Source organism: Chaetodon trifascialis, chromosome 5 (genome assembly GCF_039877785.1).
Source record: "Chaetodon trifascialis isolate fChaTrf1 chromosome 5, fChaTrf1.hap1, whole genome shotgun sequence".
NCBI lineage: Eukaryota > Metazoa > Chordata > Actinopteri > Chaetodontiformes > Chaetodontidae > Chaetodon > Chaetodon trifascialis.
The window spans coordinates 30,412,315-30,435,262 of record NC_092060.1 but is presented as its reverse complement, the minus strand read 5'-3'; the positions used below and the strand labels follow the sequence as shown (position 1 = coordinate 30,435,262).

At 48.7% G+C, this 22,948-nt stretch overlaps 1 protein-coding gene across 1 annotated transcript; it reads left to right on the top strand.

The window, feature by feature from the left end:
- Positions 1-274: 274 nt before the first annotated feature.
- On the top strand, positions 275-17,078 carry ccdc69 (coiled-coil domain containing 69). The gene is made up of 9 exons (XM_070962821.1): positions 275-440; positions 10,438-10,510; positions 12,859-13,037; positions 13,138-13,225; positions 13,381-13,454; positions 13,540-13,641; positions 13,807-13,926; positions 14,083-14,180; positions 14,392-17,078. The coding sequence occupies exons 1-9, from the start codon at positions 420-422 to the stop codon at positions 14,558-14,560; spliced, it is 924 nt and encodes a 307-aa protein (XP_070818922.1). The 5' UTR covers positions 275-419; the 3' UTR covers positions 14,561-17,078.
- Positions 17,079-22,948: the final 5,870 nt, after the last annotated feature.

Sequence of the window (22,948 nt, the reverse complement as noted above, 5' to 3'; positions counted from 1 at the left end):
ACTCAAGTGTGTGTTGTACTCAGCAGTACAAGTACCTCAAACTTGTACTTAAGTGCAGTGCTGGAGTAAATGTACTTGGTTACATTCCACCACTAAATGGAAAGTTAATTGTGTCAAAAGTAACAACTTTATTGAGACGATAAATGGGCTAAATCGTGTTTATTCATGTGAACAGAAACTCTGACAGACGCGTCAAACTGATGAAATCACGTTCATCCACTTCTTTTTAATAACGTTAGAGTACACCGAGTGTTCCTGAAGGCAGCACACGTACGCCCCGCCCCCTGCGCGGTGCGTTCATGGAGCTTTTTGAGCGAGTTTGAAAGTTATCAACAGAAGAAGAAGAAGAAGAAGCGGCAGAGGAAGAGGAGCGGGCAGAGAGCGGCTTCACAGCGACAGCAGAGCTCGGAGGAGGAGGAATGGGCTGCAGCCAGAGCAAGGTGAGACCCCCCGACACGAACCCAGCCCCGGTACAGCCCCGGTGCTGGTCCACTTTGTTCGGCGGCTCATTAGCAGGCGGCCGGCGGACACACAACGTGCCGGGAATGAGCTCCGGGTCATAAAGGACCGTGCGGCCGAACACGGCTCAAACCTCCAGGATTTATTCCTGATTTCTGGTCCATAATCGAAGCTGCATGCGGTGATTTGGCGCCTGAATTTGTCTGATAAAGAAAATGCGGTAAACTCAACACGAAGGTTGTTTTTTCCTCTTTTCAGAACATCTGTTTTTAATCTCGCATCGTGTCTGAGAGTCTGTGTTTCTCACGGTACTTTTACACGATGGACGCCGAATTTCTGCAGTTTTTCAGCAGCTCTGATACTTGGTGTACTTTAAAAAGCCTCCACCGTCTGTAAAAGTGCAGTCCTGTGAGAGAAACTGTGTTTGTCAAGAGTTTAGAGCGATTTCACGGAGTTTTCACTACCTGAAATATCGCTTTAACAGTTTAATCTCCTTACTGTGAGTCCCGCTGTGTGCGAGCTCTGCAGTGATTTTAAAGTGGTCTTACGGGGTCACATGGTGTCATAATCCCAGTAAATACCGTTAATGTGTCTGACATGTAGCTCGCAGTTTGAGATGCTGCTGTGAGCACGTGAATATGAAGACGTTACGCTGTTTTTCTGAAGATCTCTCCTCTTTAAAACTCGTTATTGGCTCCATGTGTCGCTCAGGAGAAGCTGTGTTCACTGACACCTCGTCGTGTCGGTAGCTTGGCCGTGGTCTGTCCGTGATGTCGGTGCTTCTTCAGCTCAGGGAAACTTTGACAGCTGTTGTCAGTTATTGATAGAAGATGACGGAGGCTTCATGTGGTCACTGGGGGCTTCAGGCTCCGAGGCTGGGGAAGTTTTATCAGGGCTAATCGCTCGTTTTTGGCTCAAGATGTAGAAACTTTCATCTGGAAATATGAAGCTGATCAGTTATTGATTAGTTATTGACTAGTTTTCTTTGAGATTCAGACTCCTGACATTGCCCTGATGTGATTTTATCCTCTGAACTGTTCCTGTTCAAAGAAAAGATTTAGGAACCAACGAAGTGTTCCTGAAGGCAGCACACGTAGGCTCCACCCACAGCGAGCGCTTCGTTCAGGAGCGTTTTTTTAAAAATCCAAATACTCTTGATCAATGAGTGTGAAGCTCTTTCTACGTCATCGAAAGAAGATTTTAGTGTTTTTGAGAGCTGCCTCGTGTGTTGCATTCAGGTGCGTTGGAAAGGACATAACAAGCAAATCATAACTTAAAACAAGTCTTTTTCTTATTGTCTAATGTTGATGTAAAATCACAGTTGTAGCGAAAGATCGATATTGAAATATCAATAAATGAAGTGTTCATATGATTTTTGTGGTCAGTTCATGAATGAAATGGTTTGTGGCAGAAAACTGCAGATTTTACCGTGAGTGAGTAGAATTCTGTGACGTTTGATGACTGGAACGTGACTTAGTGGCATGTTGAAGACAGTCAGTGGTGATTTTACTGATGCATACATCACAACTTAGCAGTAATTCATGCTGTAACTTGGTAACCAGGTGCAACAGGCTGCAGGTGAAGCTAACCGGTTGTGATATCATGCTAACACACTGAAGCTAATGCTAACAGGTCATTATATCATGCTAATATACTGAGGCTAGCGCTAACAAGTTCCAGGTTATGATGTCCTGCTGACTGACTGAAGCTAAAGCTAACAGGTCGTGACATTATGCTAACATCCATCCATCCATTGTCTATACCCGACTATCCCTTTCGGGGTTGCGGGAGGGCTGGAGCCTATCCCAGCTGTCATTGGACGAGAGGCGGGGTACACCCTGGACCGGTCGCCAGTCGATCGCAGGGCAACATACAGAGACAAACAACCATTCACGCTCACACTCACACCTGAGGACAATTTAGAGTCACCAATTAACCTAATGAGCATGTTTTTGGTCTGTGGGAGGAAGCCGGAGAGAAGCCACACATGCACGGGAAGAACATGCAAACTTGCTGTGCCGCCCATTATGCTAACCTACTGAAGCTAAAGCTAACAGGTCGTGACATCATGCTAACCTACTGAAGCTAAAGCTAACAGGTCGTGACATCATGCTAGCATACTGAAGCTAAAGCTAATAGGTCGTGACATCATGCTAACTTACTGAAGCTGAAGCTAACAGGTCGTGACATCATGCTAACACACTGCAGGTGAGCCGCAGGTGAGTTTCTGCAGAATTCTCGCTCGTAAACTTTCTTCTTCTGTTCTCGTGTTGATCCTGCTCTTAGAACGCAGCTCGTTTCACCACAGAAGAAGAGCTGTGGACCAGTTTTAGAAGCTGTTGCGTAATGTGAAATCCAGTAAATCTTTGATTAGCTCAGAATAGAAAAGATTTAGAGCCTCAGAGTCTGAGCTGCTGCTGCTGCTGCTGGACACCAACAGCAACACAGAGATGTTTGATTGGAAGCTGGGAAACAGGAAGTGTGGACGCTACGCGGCGTGATGCGATCTCAATCATGTGTTCACAAAGACGCTTGCTGTGGTTGGAAAGGTGGAGATTGGACGGTTAATTCAAAATCTACCAAACGAATGAGCCAGAGCTGCGTTTCCTGTCCAGAGTCTGCTCCACACCTGTTGATGCGGCGGCGTTCTGAGCGAACACGTGGAGCTCAAATGTGAATCTGGAAAACACACAGAGTCAAAATGTGAACAGTTTTTATTCACATGTATGATCCGATGTTTGAGAAAGATTCACCAGATTCATTTTCTACGATGGCTCCGCACAAACCTTTGAGATGTGACCACCGAACGTGTGGACGCCAGCAGACGTCCTGCAGGTCATTTCTCACCTGCAGCTCCCTGAGTCCACGCTCTGCAGGTCAGACCTGGACTGACCTGTAAACATGAGCTACGTTCATGTCTGAGCGGCGGCGTGTTTCAAAGATGGAAACCTCAGAAAAACACGCAGTGACAAGAAAGTGTGGAGAGAACAAGAGCTGGACGCAGTTTAAGCTTAAAACCCCGAAAAACTGAATGGAGTTCAGTCTGAGCTTCAGGCTGAGCTTCAGGCTGAGCTTCAGTCTGAGCTTCAGGCTGAGCTTCAGGCTGAGCTTCAGGCAGAGCTTCAGGCTGAGCTTCAGTCTGAGCTTCAGGCTGAGCTTCAGGCTGAAGCTCAGCCTGAGCCTCAGTCTGAGCTTCAGTCTGAGCTTCAGGCTGAGCTTCAGGCTGAGCTTCAGTCTGAGCTTCAGTCTGAGCTTCAGTCTGAGCTTCAGGCTGAGCTTCAGGCTGAGCTTCAGGCTGAGCTTCAGTCTGAGCTTCAGTCTGAGCTTCAGGCTGAGCTTCAGTCTGAGCTTCAGTCTGAGCTTCAGGCTGAGCTTCAGTCTGAGCTTCAGGCTGAGCTTCAGGCTGAGCTTCAGTCTGTCGCTGAACTTTTAACACACAAGTTTCCACTTTAAAAAACTCCACAGTTTCAGAAAACAGGAACTTTAAATGTTTAACTTCAAACTGAACGAAACAGGAAGTGAAAATGACAAAACGACAGTCGTGTCGTCAAACTGCAGTTTAAGAGAAATTCAGTTTCCTGTGATGAAACAGAAAAAACTGCTCAATAAGTGATCAGTTATTAAAATGATGAGGAATTGATTGATTCTGAGCTTTCAGCTACATCTCTTGATCTTCATCAGCAGAGCTGTCTCAGCTGCCGTCACCTGACCTAAATGTAGAACTGTGGTCATGTGACCACCTCCAGCGAACGTCCTCATTGATCTCTCTGCGATGCCCACTGATGCCTGGCTGATGACCTTTGACCTCTTCCCATTTGATGACAACCCAGCAGCTCATGAGCTGACCCCACATTGACCTCACGAGTTTCACCAACAAGGAAGTGCTTTGTCGTTTTGTCTTAACTTCCTGTCTACACAGGAAGTGGGACTTTGTCGTGTTGTGTAGTTTGATGTCAGCTGCTTCTTCGCAGCGAAGCCTTTAAACATCGAGCCGCTGCTACAACACACCGTAAACTAGCTGAGCTAATTGTTAGCTAGCTGAGCTAATTGTTAGCCAGCTGAGCTAATTGTTAGCTAGCTAAGCGACTTTTAAGCTAGTTAACGCTGAACGTAACTTTACTGCAAAGACGAGCTGCTTCCATGTACCCATACTGCCGTTCTGTGTAGTACGTGTGAGTACGCAGTACCAGGATGTGACCTCATCGTCTCAGTGTCACATCGACTGAGCCGCTGAGAGCAGCAAGTCTTAGCATTCGCTCCAAATGTCAGGTCACATGACCTCGTAAATATGGTCATGTGATCGGAGCTTTGACAAATGTAAGAAGCCACATGAGGTCATCACTGCCGCCTGTTGTCACGTGACCGCGGCTCCATGTTTCAGTCATGTGACGACAGTTTAAAAACGTTTTTTCTTCCAGGTGCCTGAAGTGTTCACGAGGTCCTCCAAAGTGACTCAGATGTTTTCTGATCTGAGGCCAGCGGAGCGGCGCCAGTGCGTCATGTGACCTTTTCACTTTCACTGGTGTAAACATCACATTGTTGTCCTGAGTCAGAGGCTCAACAAACAAAGTGAAGAGTGTAAACAGTAAATATACCTCTCATCAATGTAATGGAGTAAAAGTACAGTTTTTAAAGTAGCATGAAAGGTAAAGTACAAGTACCTCAAAACTGTACTTCAGTGCACAGTAAATGTACTTTCCAGCTCTGCCTGTGTGCAAAGTGTTGATTTGTCTTTGTGGGTCAATTTGGACGTCTGACAGACAGGACCGAGACAGTCACCTCACGGCCCCACGCAGGGCCCCGACCCCCCTGTTGAAAACCACTTCCTGCCTCAGAGCGGCAGCGAGCTGCAGTTTGGAAACTACGTTCATCTGCTCTGGAACTGGACTTTTATTGTGCAGCTGTACTCAAAGAGTAGAAGGAGGCGCTGAAGAGACCAGGACAGAGCAGAACCCTCCATGTCAGAGTCCCCTGATAACGATCAATGTATTGATGATGACTGAACAACACAGGGACATTGATTAGTTAAATAACTCCGTCACTGTGTTGAACTTCACGACCTTTAACCTGCTGCTCCCTGAACCTGAAGAACCCGCGAGGCTTCAGTTCGAAGTTCTGCTTTGTGTTTTACTGGAGAGGTCGTCTGGCCATTAACAAGGACCTCTGCTGAGTGAGCTGAGCCCAAACTCTCTGCTGCTGCACTGAGCTGTCAGCAGTTGCATTGTGGGTAATGTAGGCAGCAGGTTTGACAAGAAGAAGAGTGTGTGGAGTCTCAAAGTGAAGAAAAGCTTTCAGAGAAAACGTCATCGCTTCACGTCAGATCTGGGAACAGTTCATTCAGGCCTGCAGGTTAATCTGTGGAAATAACTTCATATTATAATCTGTCCCTCTGGCTCTAATCCAGGCAGCTCTGCTCAGAGGCTCTTAACTCCTCAGCAGCTTTAAACTCGGCCGTAACTCTTCATAGCGTGAATGAAGTGGATGGAAAACCTCAGCGGCTCTGCTCGTATTTATAACGTGAGCGTGGACGACACCACATGAAGGCTCGTTGTTTCCACAGCCGGCGGTCGATGACTCGACTCTGAAGCGTCTCCTGAACCTCACGGAGGTGAAGTTCAGCTTCAGGCTTCAGTGTAACGTCTGACTTCTCCGTCTGCCAGTGAGACGTGAGACATTTGACACGAGGACGTGAAATAAAGGAGGTCTGAGCGAGTTTCACCTCGTTCAGGAGATTCTTCTCCGTCTCATCCTGAAACGCGTCCAAAGGTCACATCCTGTCACATGACCGTGCGGCCCGCTGGCTTCCCTGCACTGTGCTGTGTTGTGGTTTTTGGGAGGAGGAAAGCGGTCATTACTGTTGTGCTCATGATGTTTGTTACTAACAGCATCTGACAAACAGGCAGCACAACAGACAGCTGCAGCACAGACTGTCCTCCAGGTTTCACCCCCAAACCTCAAATATGTCGACGTCTGCGAGGTGCAGCAGCACAGACCATCAGACAGACACAGACGTGATGCACGTACGTGTATTCACATTTACACGTCCAGAGGACACGTCCAGAGGACACGTCCAGAGGACACGTCCATCTTGAATCGAGGGCAGGGCTAACAGGAGCTGTTTTTTCATCATCGTGATTAAATGTGTTGATTGATCGGGCTCGTTATTGGCTCGTTATCCCTGAGACAGCTCAGCCTGTAGCTGATTGATGCAGCGTGAACAAACAAACGTTCGGTCCAATCAGAAATCCATCTGGACCACAGATTTCCTGATGTGATGAACTTAATCTGGAGCTCCACCGACACAAACTGTGATCTGTGGTTTCTGCTGTGAAGTCCAGGAAGTGTGTGTGTGCCTGAAAACGCATCACATGACCATCACGTACGCAGGTGTTCGCCACCTGTGCGTGCAGGCGCTAACAGCACGACAACAGCTGCTAGCATGAACAACCACGTCAGCAGCCTGAGGTTCATTACCCACGCTGACTTAACCTCCGCTAGCCAAAGCTCATGGATTGATCCAGGCTGGCCATGTTTAAAGAAAGAAAGACACTGTCGGGGTGCATTATGGGAAATGTAGGCTCCAGCGTGTGTCTGCAGCACAGACATCTGCTTCTCATGAATCCAAACACTATGAAGTCGCTGCAGGGCAGATCGATTTAGATCGTTTGTTAAGAAAAAGTCGAACTTCCGTCTCGTCCAGTTTGAGGATTTTCTCATCAACGGTTTGTTGGACAGAACGAGACGTCAGCTGACGTCTTCTTGGACTTCTGCGACCTGTGACAGACGTTTTTCACGAGTTTTGGACTGAACAGGTGATTCATAGAAGAAGAAGCTCGTTAGATGATCGATAATGAAAAGAGTTCATTATCTGCAGCTCTGCATTCAGAGCGAGTGTCAGGCTTCAGAGGGTTGGACGGACGTTTAAAGAACCAATCAGACGGTTCGTCTTCCTCAGAGACACGAGCAGAATCTGAATCTCTCTGAGAGTTTCTCTGCTTCATTTCGGTGCCTTCAGGTTCTTCTTGAAGTGTTGTGCAAACAGAGCGCTGCTGTGATTTATGGCCTTTCACAGGAGAGGCCTCGTGACGCCTGCAGGAACATATGCTTCTCCTCCTCCTCCTCCTCCTCCTCCTCCTCCTCCTCCTGCTGCAGAGGCTTAAACTGATGCTGCAGAGCTCGACTCCTCGTCTCCTCCTGAACTCAGCGACGTGTTTAAACCAGAGATATTTATTGTTTCAGCTCACAGTTTAAATAAAGTTTAAATAAAGTTGGTGTCCACAGTTTAGAAGTGTTTACACTGTGTGTGTGTGTGTGTGTGTGTGTGTGTGTGTGTGTGTGTGTGTGTGTGTGTGTGTGTGTGTGTGTGTGTGTGTGTGTGTGTGTGTGTGTGTGTGTGTGTGTGTGTCTAAACTGGTGTTTTAGGGTGTGATTGTTTGGCTTCACTGTGCTTGAGCAATGTGAGGGTGTGAGGCAATACAGTAAGCCTTCATTTCAGTGTTTACCGTGTGTGTGTGTGTGTGTCTGAGTGTGTGTGTGTGTGTGTGTGTGTGTGTGTGTGTGTGTTCATATCTGCTGTCTGGATCGCTGTGAAACAAACTACTGATTTACACACAAGGCAACAGTCTAAACCTGCAGCTCTGATCTGGGATCAGCTGATCCGTGACCCTGTGAGATCTGCCGTGGAGTTTGATGTAGAGAAGTGATAAATAAACAAATCAGCTGTGTCGATAAAAACACTCTGAAACTAAAGAGATTCTTTTCATCTCCGCAGAACTTCCCTGAGACTCTTCATGTTTGAAGTTTTCTTCAGTATCGCAGTGATCCAATGAGAACTGTCTGGAAGCATCTGTGAGGCTAACAGGAGGGGCTAGCAGGAGAGGCTAACAGGAGGGGCTAGCAGGAGGGGCTAGCAGGAGAGGCTAACAGGAGGGGCTAGCAGGAGGGGCTAGCAGGAGAGGCTAACAGGAGGGGCTAGCAGGAGAGGCTAACAGGAGGGGCTAGCAGGAGAGGCTAACAGGAGGGGCTAGCAGCAGCGGGTGGCAGTGGCTAGCAGGAGAGGCTAACAGGAGGGGCTAGCAGCAGCGGGTGGCAGTGGCTAGCAGGAGAGGCTAACAGTAGGGGCTAACAGGAGAGGCTAACAGGAGGGGCTAGCAGGAGAGGCTAACAGGAGGGGCTAGCAGGAGAGGCTAACAGGAGGGGCTAGCAGCTAATTCAGACTGTTAATGGAGCCAGTTTTCCAAATCTAAGCAAACAAAAGCTGATGCGCTCTTATTTCCCACGGTGTAATTTGCTGAATCCATGGCAACATTTTTCTTCCTGTATGAGCTCCCTGGAGCATGATGGGAGCTGTAGTCTGAGAGCGTATTGGGTCACAGCGTTGGTTCCTGTTGGCTGATGTAATGGCAGTGTGACATCAGCGGTGATGCTCACAGGGAGTTTCCTGCTCTGATGGAGCAACAGTCTGAAGCTTGTCGATGGTTTAAAGGCCAAAATGATTCAACACTGATGATCCGAGCAGCTCAGCTCAGCTCGCCCACGCCCACCTCTGCTTTCATTGGCTGATAGTTTACGGATTGATCAGCAGGGCAGCTGTTGGTGAACCTTTAGAGCGCCCTCTGCTGGACTTCAGGTGTGCTGTTGTGCTTGTTTTACCTGCAGAGGTTAAAGTTTTGTGAGCTCAGGCTGCGAGCGGCGGCTTCACGTGCTGGTACTGATGGAGAATCAGCCTCCATCAGCAGACGGTGCAGCATGACTCATCACCATCCGTCGTGTCCTCAGAGGATGACTCAGCTGTTTGGTGGCTTTGACCCCGTCGACATGCCATCTTTGAAGTTGACGAGGAGTTTCTGTGTTTCTCTGTTTGACGTCACCGTGGACTTAAAGTCTTTTTGCTGCTCGGACAAAACTGCATTTTTCAGCTCAGACTTATCTGACATGTAAACGAGGCTAACGAGCTGAGGACGAGGAAGGTCCAGTGCTCCTCTAATCATCATCGTCATCAGTGTTAACAAACAGCCAGTGTCTGAGCTGCAGCTCCGTTTATGTAACAGGAGAGAAAGGACGGACATGTGGACGCTAACGAGGGACGCTGGCAGGTCAGTCAGACCTCCTTTCATAACGAGCTCGCTGCTCCAGTTCCACAGCCAGACCTGAACCAGGAGGCCTGGGGGGTCAAAGAACACATTCAGCCCCCCCTCGCCACGCCGACACACATCAGATCAGCAGCGTCAGTTTTCTGGACTGTGATGGCGAGAGAGTCAAAGCAGGAAATGATCATGTTTACCTCAGTTTCCATTCTTTTAATTTGTCTTCATTATTTAATTAATCACTTTGTTTTGTCTGTAAAATGTCAGAAAGCGTCTCACTCTTGTTTCAGCTGCTTCTCGACTCCTTAAAAACTATGAGAACGTTTCAGGTGGAAAAATCAGTTGTTTGGGGCATTAATGAGACTCCTCCCACCAGGAAATGACAGTTTGAGCACATGAAATGAATTTGGGTGACGTTCCTCTGGCAGTGACCTCGAGTGGCCACGAGAGAAATGACTGATGTCTGTCAGAAATAAAACAGGAAGTAGCGTGACGTCTCCGTGTGACCTCCTACGGGGCGTTTGGACCCTGCAGGTCGCGTCTCGTCTCACCATCAGGTCTGAGACGCTGTGACGTCCGACCAATCAGAGCAGGCTGCGTTTTCAGGAGGAGGGCCTTAAAGAGATGGGCGCTGAAACGAGGCGGTCAGACAGAGGGTGAACAGAGGCGCTGCATCGACGGACCGTAGGAAAAACTAGCTTTAAAGCTTGTGAACGTTTTCCAGTAAACAGCCGAAATGAAAGTGTGAGTGAAGTGTGGGAGCTTTGTGTCTGTCTTTAAACAAAAAGACGTGTGGACGCTTCGGGAGGACGAGGACGACCAGTGAACTGTTTGGTCCTTTGTCTTATCGATGCTGAAGGATTGAGGCTGTTTCTCTTTCTGTCGTTATCAGAAGAAAAGCAAAGGCAGGAAGGGCGAGAGGAAGCAGAGAGGCGGCGGCGGCGGCGGCGGTGGAGATGAAGGCGGTGAGTGTTTTCATGTTCTGTGTTTGTGGTTTTCATCTCTCACTTCCTGTTTTCATGTCGACTGAACGTCTGAAGACAAAATGTCTCTCTGCTCTGAGAGTGTCTCACATTTCTGTTTCTTCAGACTTTTCTCTCGTCTTTATGTCTTTCATTGTAAAATATTGGACACTTTTACATCTTCAGGACTTTTTTTGTCAGCAGTAGAGACCAGCTGTGAGCACTGACACGTCACCTTTTAAGATAAGTTAAGTTAAGTTAAGTGTTTATTTCACACCGGCAGCTGCAGACCAACACCATGATCCATGTGGAGTCGTCTTTGTGTCTCCTGGTGGACGTCCGTCCAGTGTTTTCTCTCTTTTTGCTTGTTCTTGGACTCCTGTCTCCTGAGGGGGACACCTGCCTCTTTAGCTGCTAAATGCTAAATGTCCACCAGCCGGTCTCTGTCGATCAGCTGATCAGCTGCTGCGGCAGAAAACTTCCTGCTTGTCTCTAAACTTTACAGCCTCGGTCCTGATTGGCTCACACAGCTGACTGTGCGGGTCATGAAGAGGTCATGTGACCTGAGAGTGCAGCATCCACCGCAGACAGTTAGCTAGCTTACAGCTAACTGAGCTAACGTTAGCTGCAGGTTCAGACGTTAGCGTAGCTGATTGGGAGTAATGAATTAATCGATTAGTTCATTAATGACGAGTCTTTGTTGTGTTTGGATGAAGAAACATTAGATCAAATTTTGGACGTTCGCTGAGAAAACGTGTTATGATGAACACAAACACTCCGTGAGCCGTCACCATGACGACAGCAGCAGTAAGCTGATCCCAGAGCTGCTCTAATAAACACCTGGACGTGTCACGGCAGGTAAAGCACAGGTGTAACTGATAACATAAAAACTGACTGCATTCCACTCAGGTGAGCTTGTCCTCGCTGTCCTGGCTTCCTGGGACACTTCAGGGGACGTGGCGTTGTCTCACGCAGCGTCTCAGGAGCTGAGAAACATCGAGCGTTAAAACGCTGAAGGTTGAAACGAGACGTGAACAAAAAGCTGCAGTGACTCACTTCAGTCTGAGCGATGGACGTCTGTCAGAGACGCCGCAGGTGATCGCAGGTACGCCGGAGGTCATGTGACTGAACGAACCAGCTGCTGTGACGGCGTGACTCACGGCTGAGCGCGCTCCGTTAGCGCCGTGCGCTCGTTTCCTGTCGTCGTGACGACAGAATGAAAACGGCCGTTTGAAGCAGGATGTCACGAGCACGCCATCGCCGTCACGCCGTGAGTCACGGCTGCCGCACCCACGAGCTGGAAAACAGCGCCTTCAGGGTCAGTCGAGGAGTAAAACTCACAGTAACGGCTGCAAGTAGAAGTACACTTACTGCGTTTTATACTGCGTTTGTGTCACAGCTGACCGACCTTCCTCCTCTGAGCTCCATTAAAAGTCATCAGTGAGCCTCGCTGTCATTCCTTCATCACCGTGAACACACACACACTCACACACACACACACTCACACACACACTCACACACACACACACACACACACACACACTGCAGCACTAAATGTGGATTCATCCGCCGCTGAAAATAGTCCCATCAGACACTCTGTTTCCTCCAGTTTGTCTGATAGAAAGCACAGCGAGCAGCCGTTTCTAAACCTTTTAAACAGGAAACTGAATGTCTGTGAGCAGCTTTCAAAGATTTACATCATCAGTAGGAACCAATGAGCTGAGAGCAGACAGGAAGTCAGGCAGAACTGACAGGCTCCATGTCGGTTCAGGTGTTTCACTTCCTGTACAGACACCTGTGGATCTCAGGTGCTTCACGTCGGCGTCACATCAAGCCTCCGTCTCACTTTTCATTGACTCTTAAACACGTGTTGTGTTCAGGTGCACGCGTCCACCGTTAACTAGCTTCTTGTTAGCATGTGTTAGCAGCATGCTGGCTCTTTATTCGTCGCTGTGAAACACTTTGACCGCCGTTCTCCAGACCTCGTCGACCTCCTGCCTGCTGCTCATTGGTCACACGTGAGCAGTCACGTTCACTGAAAGCTGCCTGTGCTGAGCTGAACGAGCGTCTGAGCCATCAAAGCTCTGGCGTTGGCGTCAAACAGCAGAGTCGAGCTGAAGCTGCTCTTTGATGGAGGCTCTGCGGACACGTTCCAACCTGCTTCAGCTCAGGTCGTCCCTGGAAAATACAGCAGCAGCCGACGAGGCTGTTTGATGACGAAGGAGCGATCAGTGCTTTAGATAACAGTTTAAAATATCACTCTCTGACTCTCATCAGGGCGGTGACACCTGAGACGTCGCACCTGTCCTTAGATTTCACTTCCTGACCATTGATCATGTGATCATTCACAGGTCAACGTGCGTCAGGTGAGCAGGACGTCTACCTGGAGAAGCAGCTGGAGCGCTTCGAGTGGCAGCTGAGGACTTTAAAGGAAGTGCTCTCAGCCAATGGGAACCCGGAGAGGGCGGAGCTGCTGAAGCACCACGCCGATGAAGAGGTGTGCGCCCTCGTCCTGAGCATCCTCGATAAGGTGAGGAGGTCGTTCCGTCGCGCTTCGTCCTCATTTGGCTCCAGCTTGACTTCTTCTTCTCTCTCATCGCGCTAAACGAGGTCATGTGACTGATTCTCAGGTGAAAACGGAGACGACGGCCGATCTGAACGTCCTGCACGAACAGAGAAGTAAAGCTGCGACCGAGAGACACGAGAGAGACGTGGAAGGTGACCACGAGGGGACAGTCTTCGTCTGCAGTCACACGACTTCATTCAGAACCTTCATTCAGAAACTTTATTGATACGCCTCGCGGGGACGCAAACATTAAACTAAACGTTCTGCTGTGATGATGAAAATGCTTTTGTGTGTTTTCTGTCTGCAGAGCTGACGAGGAAACACGAACAGGACAGAAGTCACCTGAGCGAAACCTTCCAGGCTGCTGAAAACGTCCTGAAGGTAAGAACAGCAGGTGTGGTCGCTCGGACAGGAAGTGACGGTAAGCTGGTTCCTCACGCCGTTTTGTCCTCTGTCGGACGTGAAGCGTCAGGTGGAGGAGCTGAGCGCCGACCTGCAGGTTTACGACGAGCTGAAGAGGAGGGCCGAAGAGTCGACGTTCAAGAAGGACCTGCAGAGGAACATCCAGGTGTGTGTGTGTGTGTGTGTGTGTGTGTGTGTGTGTGTGTGTGTGTGTGTGTGTGTGTGTGTGTGTGTGTGTGTGTGTGTGTGTGTGTGTGTGTGTGTGTGTGTGTGTGTGTGTGTGTGTGTGTGGAAGCACTGAAAGACTCTATTCACTCTGTGCACCCTGCAGGCCCATGGCAGCCCAGGTGCATTCTGGGAGTCGGAGCAGGAGTCTCTGCTGTTCGTCATCGAGATGAAGAGCGAGCGAGTGCAGGAGCAGAGCAGGAAGCTGCAGCAGATGGACGCCCTGGTAGGTCGGCTCCACGTGTGTCTGACCTTTGACCTCCGCCTGCGAAGCCCACCTTCCACCTGCGCTGCTCGTTCAGATCGTCTGTGCGGTCTGAAGCTTCAGCTTTTCATTTTGTCGTCTTCTTCTTCTTCTTCTTGTCTCTGTCATGATTGTCAGGTGGAGAAGAATTTGAGTCTGGAGGATCAGATCGTCCACGTCCTGCAGCAGAACGAGGACCTCAGAGTCCGGATAGAGAACTGCCAGGCGCTCATCCAGTAAGTCTTCAGCCCATGAAGACGTCTCCTCGTCTTCACTGACAGCGGCTCGTTATGTAGGAATGTGGCGCCACCTGCTGCTCAGTTTGTGTCTGCTGTGTCTTCAGCTTTGAGCACCACAGGTTTTAAAGTCAGGATGACAGGGTGGAACTCAGCAGCAGCTTCCCTTCGCTCCCTCGCTCTGACTGATCGTCTCTCCTCTGTTTCTCAGGACATTATCGAAGGAGCAGCAGGACCTGAAGGCGGCGCTGGAGAGGCAGGTCGTCCTCAATCAGACGCTTTCTCAGGAAAAGGAGCAGCTGATGTTCAAGCTGAGACACAGAGACTCGTGTCCGACCATCCACCTGCCCGCCATGATGCAGGAGATCGCGCCCAGATGACTGATCACATGATCCAGGTGTGACTGTACAGACGGCCAGCAGCACGCGGTTAGCCTGCTGGGCTGCAGCTGCTGGAGAGACGCGGCGGCGTCAGCTTGGTTGCTCTGGGTTCAGCTTTCAGGCCTCTAAGCCGGATCCGTCTGCATCAATGGAAACACCACAGGACGGAGTTTTTCCCCCCTGCAGCTCCTTTGGTACATGTTCTGAGGGGGCCCCGACCGAGGGCCCACCACAGTCCCTGAAGGAGCTCTGAGCGTCTGTCCTGCAGCAGCTTCGTGGACTCTGACCTCAGAGGTGATCACACTGATCTGCTGCTGTCTGTCAGCTCATACTTAGTTTTTGGTTCTGTTGGTCAGTCTGACGATGATTAAGATGTTTGGACAGGAGACGCTGTTCTTCTTCAGTTTAGCCATAGAAATTGAGGTTTTTTCAAAGGAAGTAGGAAACAGACGGACGGATCAGTGTGGCGGCGTCCTCAGTCCACGTCACCCCAGAGAGGCGCGCAGTGAGGCCATCCCTGCCAAACGGCGTGGCGGTGTCGTGGTTGGAGAGCTGAAACGTTATTTATCCAGAAACATGAAGACTCAGAAGACTGAACGTTCTCCTGTTTCTGCCTCCTCAACCTTCATCTCTAATCACTGTTTTGCTGACGTGCTTCAAAGCTACAGCAGCTGGCTAACCGGCACTTAGCTGTGTAGCTTGGAAGCAAAAGAAGTTAGCTTGACCTTTGACCTTTATGTCATGGCCGGCCGCAGACCATGCTGCATCATTGCAGGGTCAGAAAACTGGATGGTGCGCCGTCAACGTGCTGCCATAGATTTAGTGTTTCCTCATGTTTGTTTTTTCCTCGTCAGACGTTGCGTTCACTGTTCACTGTTCACTGTCGGTCAACACTGAATTCACATGTCAGAGTCGCTCAGTTCGGATCTCAGTGTGCATTTACTTCACCTTCACGCCAATTCTGTGGCTCCTTCAGCACATCCACCGATCATGACGGTGAAAAGCCTTCAGAAACTACGAGCTGAGAAAAGCCGATCGTGTCCACGTGAAGCAAACATCTGACACGATTCACCTCAAACCTCCGAGCTGCCAGAAACACCAAGCTTCATCCTGATTGTTCTTCAGCCTCTGGACTCTGAGCAGCTCCACCAGGAGCTCAGACACTCAGTGCCTTGCTCAGTGGCAGCCTTTGCATGGGTAGTTAAGAGGGAACGGAGAGCTTCACCGATCCACTTCGGTCTCACAGCCAGCTTCAGGATGGACGACCCACGCGAACGTGGAGCTTCATTTGAGGCACTTCAGGTTCTTAAAGGTTCTCCCCAAAACTACTTTTTTATGATTTCTTTTAGCAAAGCTGACGTGTTTCTAACCGTTCTGATCTGATCTGCTGGAGCTCCCGTCGTTCCTCCAGGACGCCCTCAGGTTTCCCTCTGAGTGCAAACCAGAACCTTTTAAAAGTCGCTCTCGCTTAAAATATTTAGAAATTCAGCTGATGTTTGTGGACGTCCTGAGACGAATCAACGCTGAGCCGAACCCAAACGCTCCGCCGGCCAGTTTAAAGCTCATCGGCTCTGAAATCAGTTCACCTTCTTTGCTTTTGGTTTGCCTCCTTTCCTGTTAGCGCTTCATGAACGCCTCCTCACGTGATTGGATGCTGGAGTCAGCTGACGTTAGACGCTAAAAAGCACCCTGCCAACATCTGTAGGTTAGCATGCTTGTTACCATGCTACTGTTAGCACGTTAGCATACAGCTAAAGTACAGCTTGAAGTGGTCGAAGTTGTGTTTAGCTTTAGTGTTTTAAATGTTTCATCCCTGGAAAAATGTTGTTTTCAGTGTGTAGCGAGCTTTAAAGTAGATTTCTGGTCTCTGGTCAAACCAGAAAGTGAAATTCATCCACATTTTCATGAAACACCTGCAGGTGGTGGTGACGTAGTTACCTTCAGGAGGATACCTGGCAGGCTAATCATCTGCCAGCTAGCCGCTAACGTGCAAGCTAACTAGCCGGCAGAGTCACAGAGCGGATGAATGGACAGCTCTCTGTTCCCTCCAAAGTCATCACCATGGAAACGTTCAGCCGCTGAACGACAAAGAGCGACGTTCACCATCATCATCATCGTCAGGCTTCATCTGAATAACGCTGGAATCATCTTTTGCTCGTCTCGTTTGCTTCTCGCCTTTAAAAACTCACTTTGGGATTTATCATATTTCTTTTAAAGATGTGAAAATTTGCTGCCATGTTTTTTATTTTTTCTTCCTGTTGGCGGGACGATGGGTTTATTATGGGATGTGACTTTTGTATTGCCAAAAAACGAATTGTCAGTGTTTTGACAGCTTCCTCCTTAAGCACCAGCACTTTGAGCAGCTTTTAGCAGCAAACATTCTTCACTGGGGGGTCGCTTCGGTTTTCCTGGGCTTCATGTATGAAAACGTCTTTTTCGTCTTTTCTTTTCTTGGATTTCGTTCAGCCGTTTGTTTTGCTTTCTGTCGTTGGCTTCACTCAATAAAAGGCTGCAACTCAAACCCATCGTATTTTTTATCATGAGCTGTTTAATGTCCACAAGTGAAGATGATGATGATGTTTGTGAGAAACACCCCGTGAAGAACATGACGAGCACGCTCCCCGGGGACGTGGAGACGTCTCAGGTCTCAGGGAGACGAGTCACATGACACACGTGCAGTTTGGTTCAGGGTGGAATTCTGGAGCCGCAGTGAGAAGAATTTCTTCTTCTTCTTCTTCTTCTTCTTCTTCCCTGCTAATTCCTCCTCCTCCTCCTCCTCCTCCTCCTCCTCCTCCTCCTCCTCCTCCTCCTTCTTCTTCTTCTTCTTCTTCTTCTTCTTCTTCTTCTTCTTCTTCTTCTTCTTCTTCTTCTTCTTCTTCTTCTTCTTCTTCTCTGTCTCCTCCTGACCTTCTGGATGGAGGTGTTCTCCTGCTGCATTTAACACAGTTGAAGCTGAGCTCCACCTCAGCCAACTCCAACAGGAACGTCCTGCTGAGACATGACTGAGGAGACCAGAGACAAAAGGACAACAGACACAGGGGACACTTTACTGCACTCAGTACTTTGTTACTTGAAGTACTTTTTCCTCATTATACTTAAAGTTACTGAGGTGAAGTTTTCAATGCAGGACTTTTATTTGTAACAGAGTAATTGTACTGTGTATATTAGTACTTTAAAGGATCTGAATACTGAAGCGTTACGGTCAGGTTGTGTAATGCACACGTGTGTCCACTAGGTGGCAGCAGAGGACAGTGCTGGTGTCTCTGCTGGGATTGAACCTGTGGAGTTTCTACCACAGTTTTTCCTTCAGCCTCTGGAGACTCTCAGCTGATGTCAGAGTGGAGGCCAGTGAACTTTGACCCCTGCTGATGTTTTGACCTTTTATTTGTCGGTTTTGTGTGATGAGGAGCTGAAGGACGCCGTGATGTTTGCAGCTCTGACGGCCCGCTGACAGCAGATCACCTCATTATTATACCACACAGAGACACGCTGGGAGTGAATGAGTGAACTCACCGCCTGTCTGTGATCGGCCTGTCGGGGGCGCTGCAGCCCGCCGGCAGCCAGCATCACGTCCTGAGGGGCTGAGGTTAGATGTACATCATGTGGCCAAACATCCAACCAAACACCACATTTATTAAACTGCATGAAGAGTTGAAACGTTCTCCAGAGGATGAATGTGAATAACTGCGATCCTCTGCCTGCTCCTCTAGCGCCACCATGAGGCCGACGCTCAGACGTTCGTGGTCCCCTCAGGATGAACTGCACAGAGACACTTCATGATCCCCGGACGTTTCATCACGGTAATTGCAGCACTCAGCTAATTAGCTAATGTTAGCATGCTAACATGCTAAACTACGATCATCTGCTAACAGCAGCGTGTTAGCGTGCTGCAGAGGATAAACTGCTGTAACACAAAACTTCCAACAGGAAGTGAGTTTTTCAGCTTCAGGAGAAACTGAATTTAACTTCAATCACTGGTGTGTGTGTGAGAGAGTGAGAGAGTGAGTGAGTGAGTGCGTGTGTGTGACTCAGGCTCTGCAGTCTGTGTGTGTGTGTGTGTGTGTGTGTGTCTGTGTGTGTCTGTGTGTGTGTGTGTGTGTCATGGGTCACAGCCTCTGCTGTCATGTCACAGTGTTCCCATGGCTCTTCACACCTGGACACACCTGAAGCAGAGCGACCGTGTGAGCGTGTGAACAGAGGAAATGACGACGTGTTTCTACACTTCACACACACTCAGAGGCTGAAGGAGCAGCTGTCAGTGAGCGCTGCGGCCACCAGGGGGCGTCAGACACAAACAGCTGCTCAGCGACTCACTGAGTGAAAGTTACTGCCCAGAGAAAATACATTCATGTGAACACATTAACATGAACACATTAACGTGAACACATTAACATGAACACATTCATGTGAACACATTAACATGAACACATTAACATGAACACATTAATGAGAGCAGAGGTCCGTTCGTCACGCTGGTGCTCATGCTGCAGACGCTGATGCGATGGTCACGTCACACTGAGTGTTTGACGGCTGACAAACACCTGAGCTCGATGCCTCACTCGTCCTGGAAACTCAGACGCTGATTGGCCTGATCGACCTCTTCTCCCACAATGCATTGCACAGAGGAAACAGCAGCTTTTCATCCTGCAGCCTTAAACTTTTCAAACCTTTGAGCGACAGTTTGAAGTCCGCTGCCACAGCTGGAGCCTCCTTCACCGTCAGCTGTTCACTGAGGCAGAGCTTCACCTTCTGCACATGGAGGCTGGAGACGGGTGGAGGCGGTGCGACTGCGAGCCGTCAGTGACGACGCAAACTGAGAATCTGCGACGCCGCAGGCCTGCAGGACGATGTCTTCAACGTGTTCAAACAAACGCTCGACGGATACCTGAAATGCAAGGACAATAACGAATAAATAGAGAAGAAGAAGAAACCTGGATTCCAGGATGGAGGCGGCGTGAAGGTGGCGCTGTGGATGTGAAGAACCTCCTCCTCCTCCTCCTCTGAACTCTCTGCTGAAGGAAAGGAAACCAGACGTGTTCATCCCTCAGACTGAACGTTTCATTTCTCTCTGTGACCAGCAGGAGGCGCTGCAGCGGCCACGCCCCCTGCTTCCTGCTCTAACGAATGAGTGATGAGAGGTCGCCTGAAGCTTGTTTGCTGCTTCGAGTCTTTGCGCCTGAAACCAGAAACCACGAGCCGAACGCGAACCAGAGGCGGCCATGTTTGACCTTTCCGCAGCTGCTCCTCCTCGGCCAATTAAACGCGAGCTTTTAGAAAAACAGAGCGAAATCCGTCGTCCGGACGAGCGTATGGTCACTGTCGCCGCGTCGCTCGCGCTCCCCTCTTTACGTTTTTAAGTGTGCTTTTCTCGCGCAGCATAAAGAGCAGAGATTAGACGTGGAGAAAAGAAATTTGCAGTTATTTCCTGTTAATATCTTTCCCTTGTTGGGCTCTAATGAGAGGAGTCGCCCCTTCACTTTCAAGAGGGCTTAGCAGCAGTTAGCTGGCTCCAGGCTGCGGGGACAATAATCACATCTTAACTCAGCCTCACACCCCGAGCCCCCACAATGCCTCACACCACTTAATTCCTCCTTTCAGAGCCGGCGATAAAGCGCCAGAGGCAGAATTAATAGATGCTAATGGCCGCCTTCAATCAAAGCGAGCGGGATCCAAATCTGCCAGTGAGGCCTATTAATTAACATGTGGAGGGGCGGCGGAGCGGGGCGACACACTGAGGCAGGATGGGGAGGAGAAAGGGCTCCGCGGTTCACACGGGCCTCCGCGGGGCAGCCCATTGAGGCGGGAGGCAGGGGGGCTTTGTGCGGCTTCCCGGGCCACAATTAGAGACCCCTGAATGGGCTGGCATTTGTCCTCCAGGTCCAAAGCTGCACAGGAAGGTTCGAGTCCAGGCTGCGTGGGTGGAGTGGGACGCAGAGGTGACGAGACACGAGTCCCACAGCACAACGTGGCGCTTAAAGAGACGCGTCCTCTTCTCCTGTCAACATGAGCGTTCCTTCAGCGCTCGGTTTGAGTCCAACAAACACGGCGAGCAGCACTCACCTGGCGGCAGGTGAAGGCTGTCAAAGCGCTCTGGACGCTGGTTTAATGTCTGAAAGTGGACACGCTGCGTCATGTTTCACGTCACTGACGACTTTTCAGGATGTGAACGTGAAACGAAGCCTGAACCTTCACGACAGGATGAACAGAGGCAAAACAACACGAAACTCCAAACAACACGATGCCAGCGAACGCCTCACAGAGTCAACATTCACGGTCTCTTCTCTTTCTGCTCATTCAAATGTCTGTTCAGGACAGACGTCAGTACGTCCATCGTGTCGTCCAGTGTCTCTCCTGCAGATCTCTGAGTCTGTTCAAAGCTCCTCAGGTCTCTGCTAGTCTTCAGGTCTCTGCTGGTCTTTAGGTCTCTGCTGGTCTTCAGGCCTCTGCTGGTCTTCAGGTCTCTGCTGGTCTTCAGGTCTCTGCTGGTCTTCAGGTCTCTGCTGGTCTTCAGGTCTCTGCTACTTTATTCCATTAAGTCCTCCAATCAGAGCGGCTGAACAGCTGTCCGTCAATTCAATTCAATTCAATTCAATTTTATTTGTATAGCGCCAAATCACAACAGAAGTTGTCTCAGGACACTTTCCATATAGAGCTGGTACAGACCAAACTCTTTTATCTACAAAGAAACCAACAATTCATCAACGTCAGCGTTGGGCGACGCCCCGTCAGCGGAGGCTTCTGCGGCTCGTGAAGGTTTCTCAAAGCTGGCCGTGAGACGCCTCGCCCACGTCTGTTCAGATCCTCCATGTTTCACTCTCAAACTGTGAACTTCTTGCTGATACCTGATCCATAACTGATCGATTGAAGCGCTGAGGGACCGGGGGACGGACAGAGGGACGGACGGCAGAGACGATGTGGATCAGGAAGAAGAACTCCTTCAGTAGAAATACTGTAGATTCAAACTTTTACTGAAGAAAAAGTGCAAAGTAAATCAAAATACATAAAAAGTAAAAGTACTCACTATAACGAGTTCAAATAAATATTACTGGATGATTGATGCATTCATGTGTTCATCTCATAAATAAATGAATAACGTCCTGTCTCTGATGATCCGTGTCGTGAAGTAAAACGTTGATTTAAATTCAGTGTTTGCCTCTGAGCTGTTTACGGCCGCTGAAGTACTCGAGTACATGTACTCAGTTACTCTGAAGGAGCGGAGCTCAGCCTCGTTGGACGATCTCTGTCTCGACTCGCTTGGTCTGAAGTGCCAGCGAACAGAGCTGTGATTAAGAGAGGGAGGCTTCCTCTGACCTTTGACCCCGGGGTCAATTGTCTTGTTCTGTGTCAATTGACCTGTCGCTTAGAGTGACACACGCACACACGCACACACACACACACACACACACACACACACACACACACACACACACACACACACTGAGTCGAAGGAAGTCCACTGATGTTTTTTCTTCTTTTAAATTCGACTCAGTTGTAACTGAATTCATGTGTTCATCGTGTTTCATCACAGAGGAAAATTTCTCACACGAACACGAAAGCTGCTTTCTGCTGTTTTTGTCTTTTTTTTAAACTGAACGTTTGAAGACGCCGTCTTGATCATTTTTCACTTATAATAAACGATTAAAAAAATCAATTAATGCTAAAAATCCTTTTCAGATTGATTTCCAGACACATTTCTAACAGGCCTTTAGAGGATCGCAGCCAATGAAAATGCACCATTTTAAAGCGACGTTTCAGATTAAACGGACCAATAACAGTCAATAACGATTAAAAGGAGCTTTAAATCCTTCATTTCGGACATGATCAGGACGTCCCTGCTTCTTATTGATCCCTGTGACCAGAAACTAGAAATGATCATCAGCATTATTGTTATTGACAGTCACTTCACACAGTTGTTGAAGACATTTGACACCATCTTCGTCCGTCCAGTCAGAGGACTTGAGATCAAATAAAAAACAATAAATAATAATAAAAATAATAATAATAAAAATTTCAACATCAGAGGAAGAATCCAGAAAAATATCAGAAAAGAAAAAATGTGAGTTTAATGTTCATGAAGACGGTTTGTTGTAATATTAAAATAACGTGATGTCACTGATAATCATGAAGGAGCAGAGGAGGAAGTACTCCGACTATTACTTCAGTAAAAATACCACAAAGCAAAGAGTAAAAGTACAGAAGTATTAACATCAAAATACACTTAAAGTAATATTGATTATGTTCGATTTTAATTATTGATGCACGAACGTGTTCATCACTTAATTTTAATGACATCATCTTTAATTTATTGGTTGTTTTTATTATTATTGATCTGAATGTGTTAAACAGGCCAAACCACTCAAAAAACTGCCGTGCAGTAGAAGTACAAAG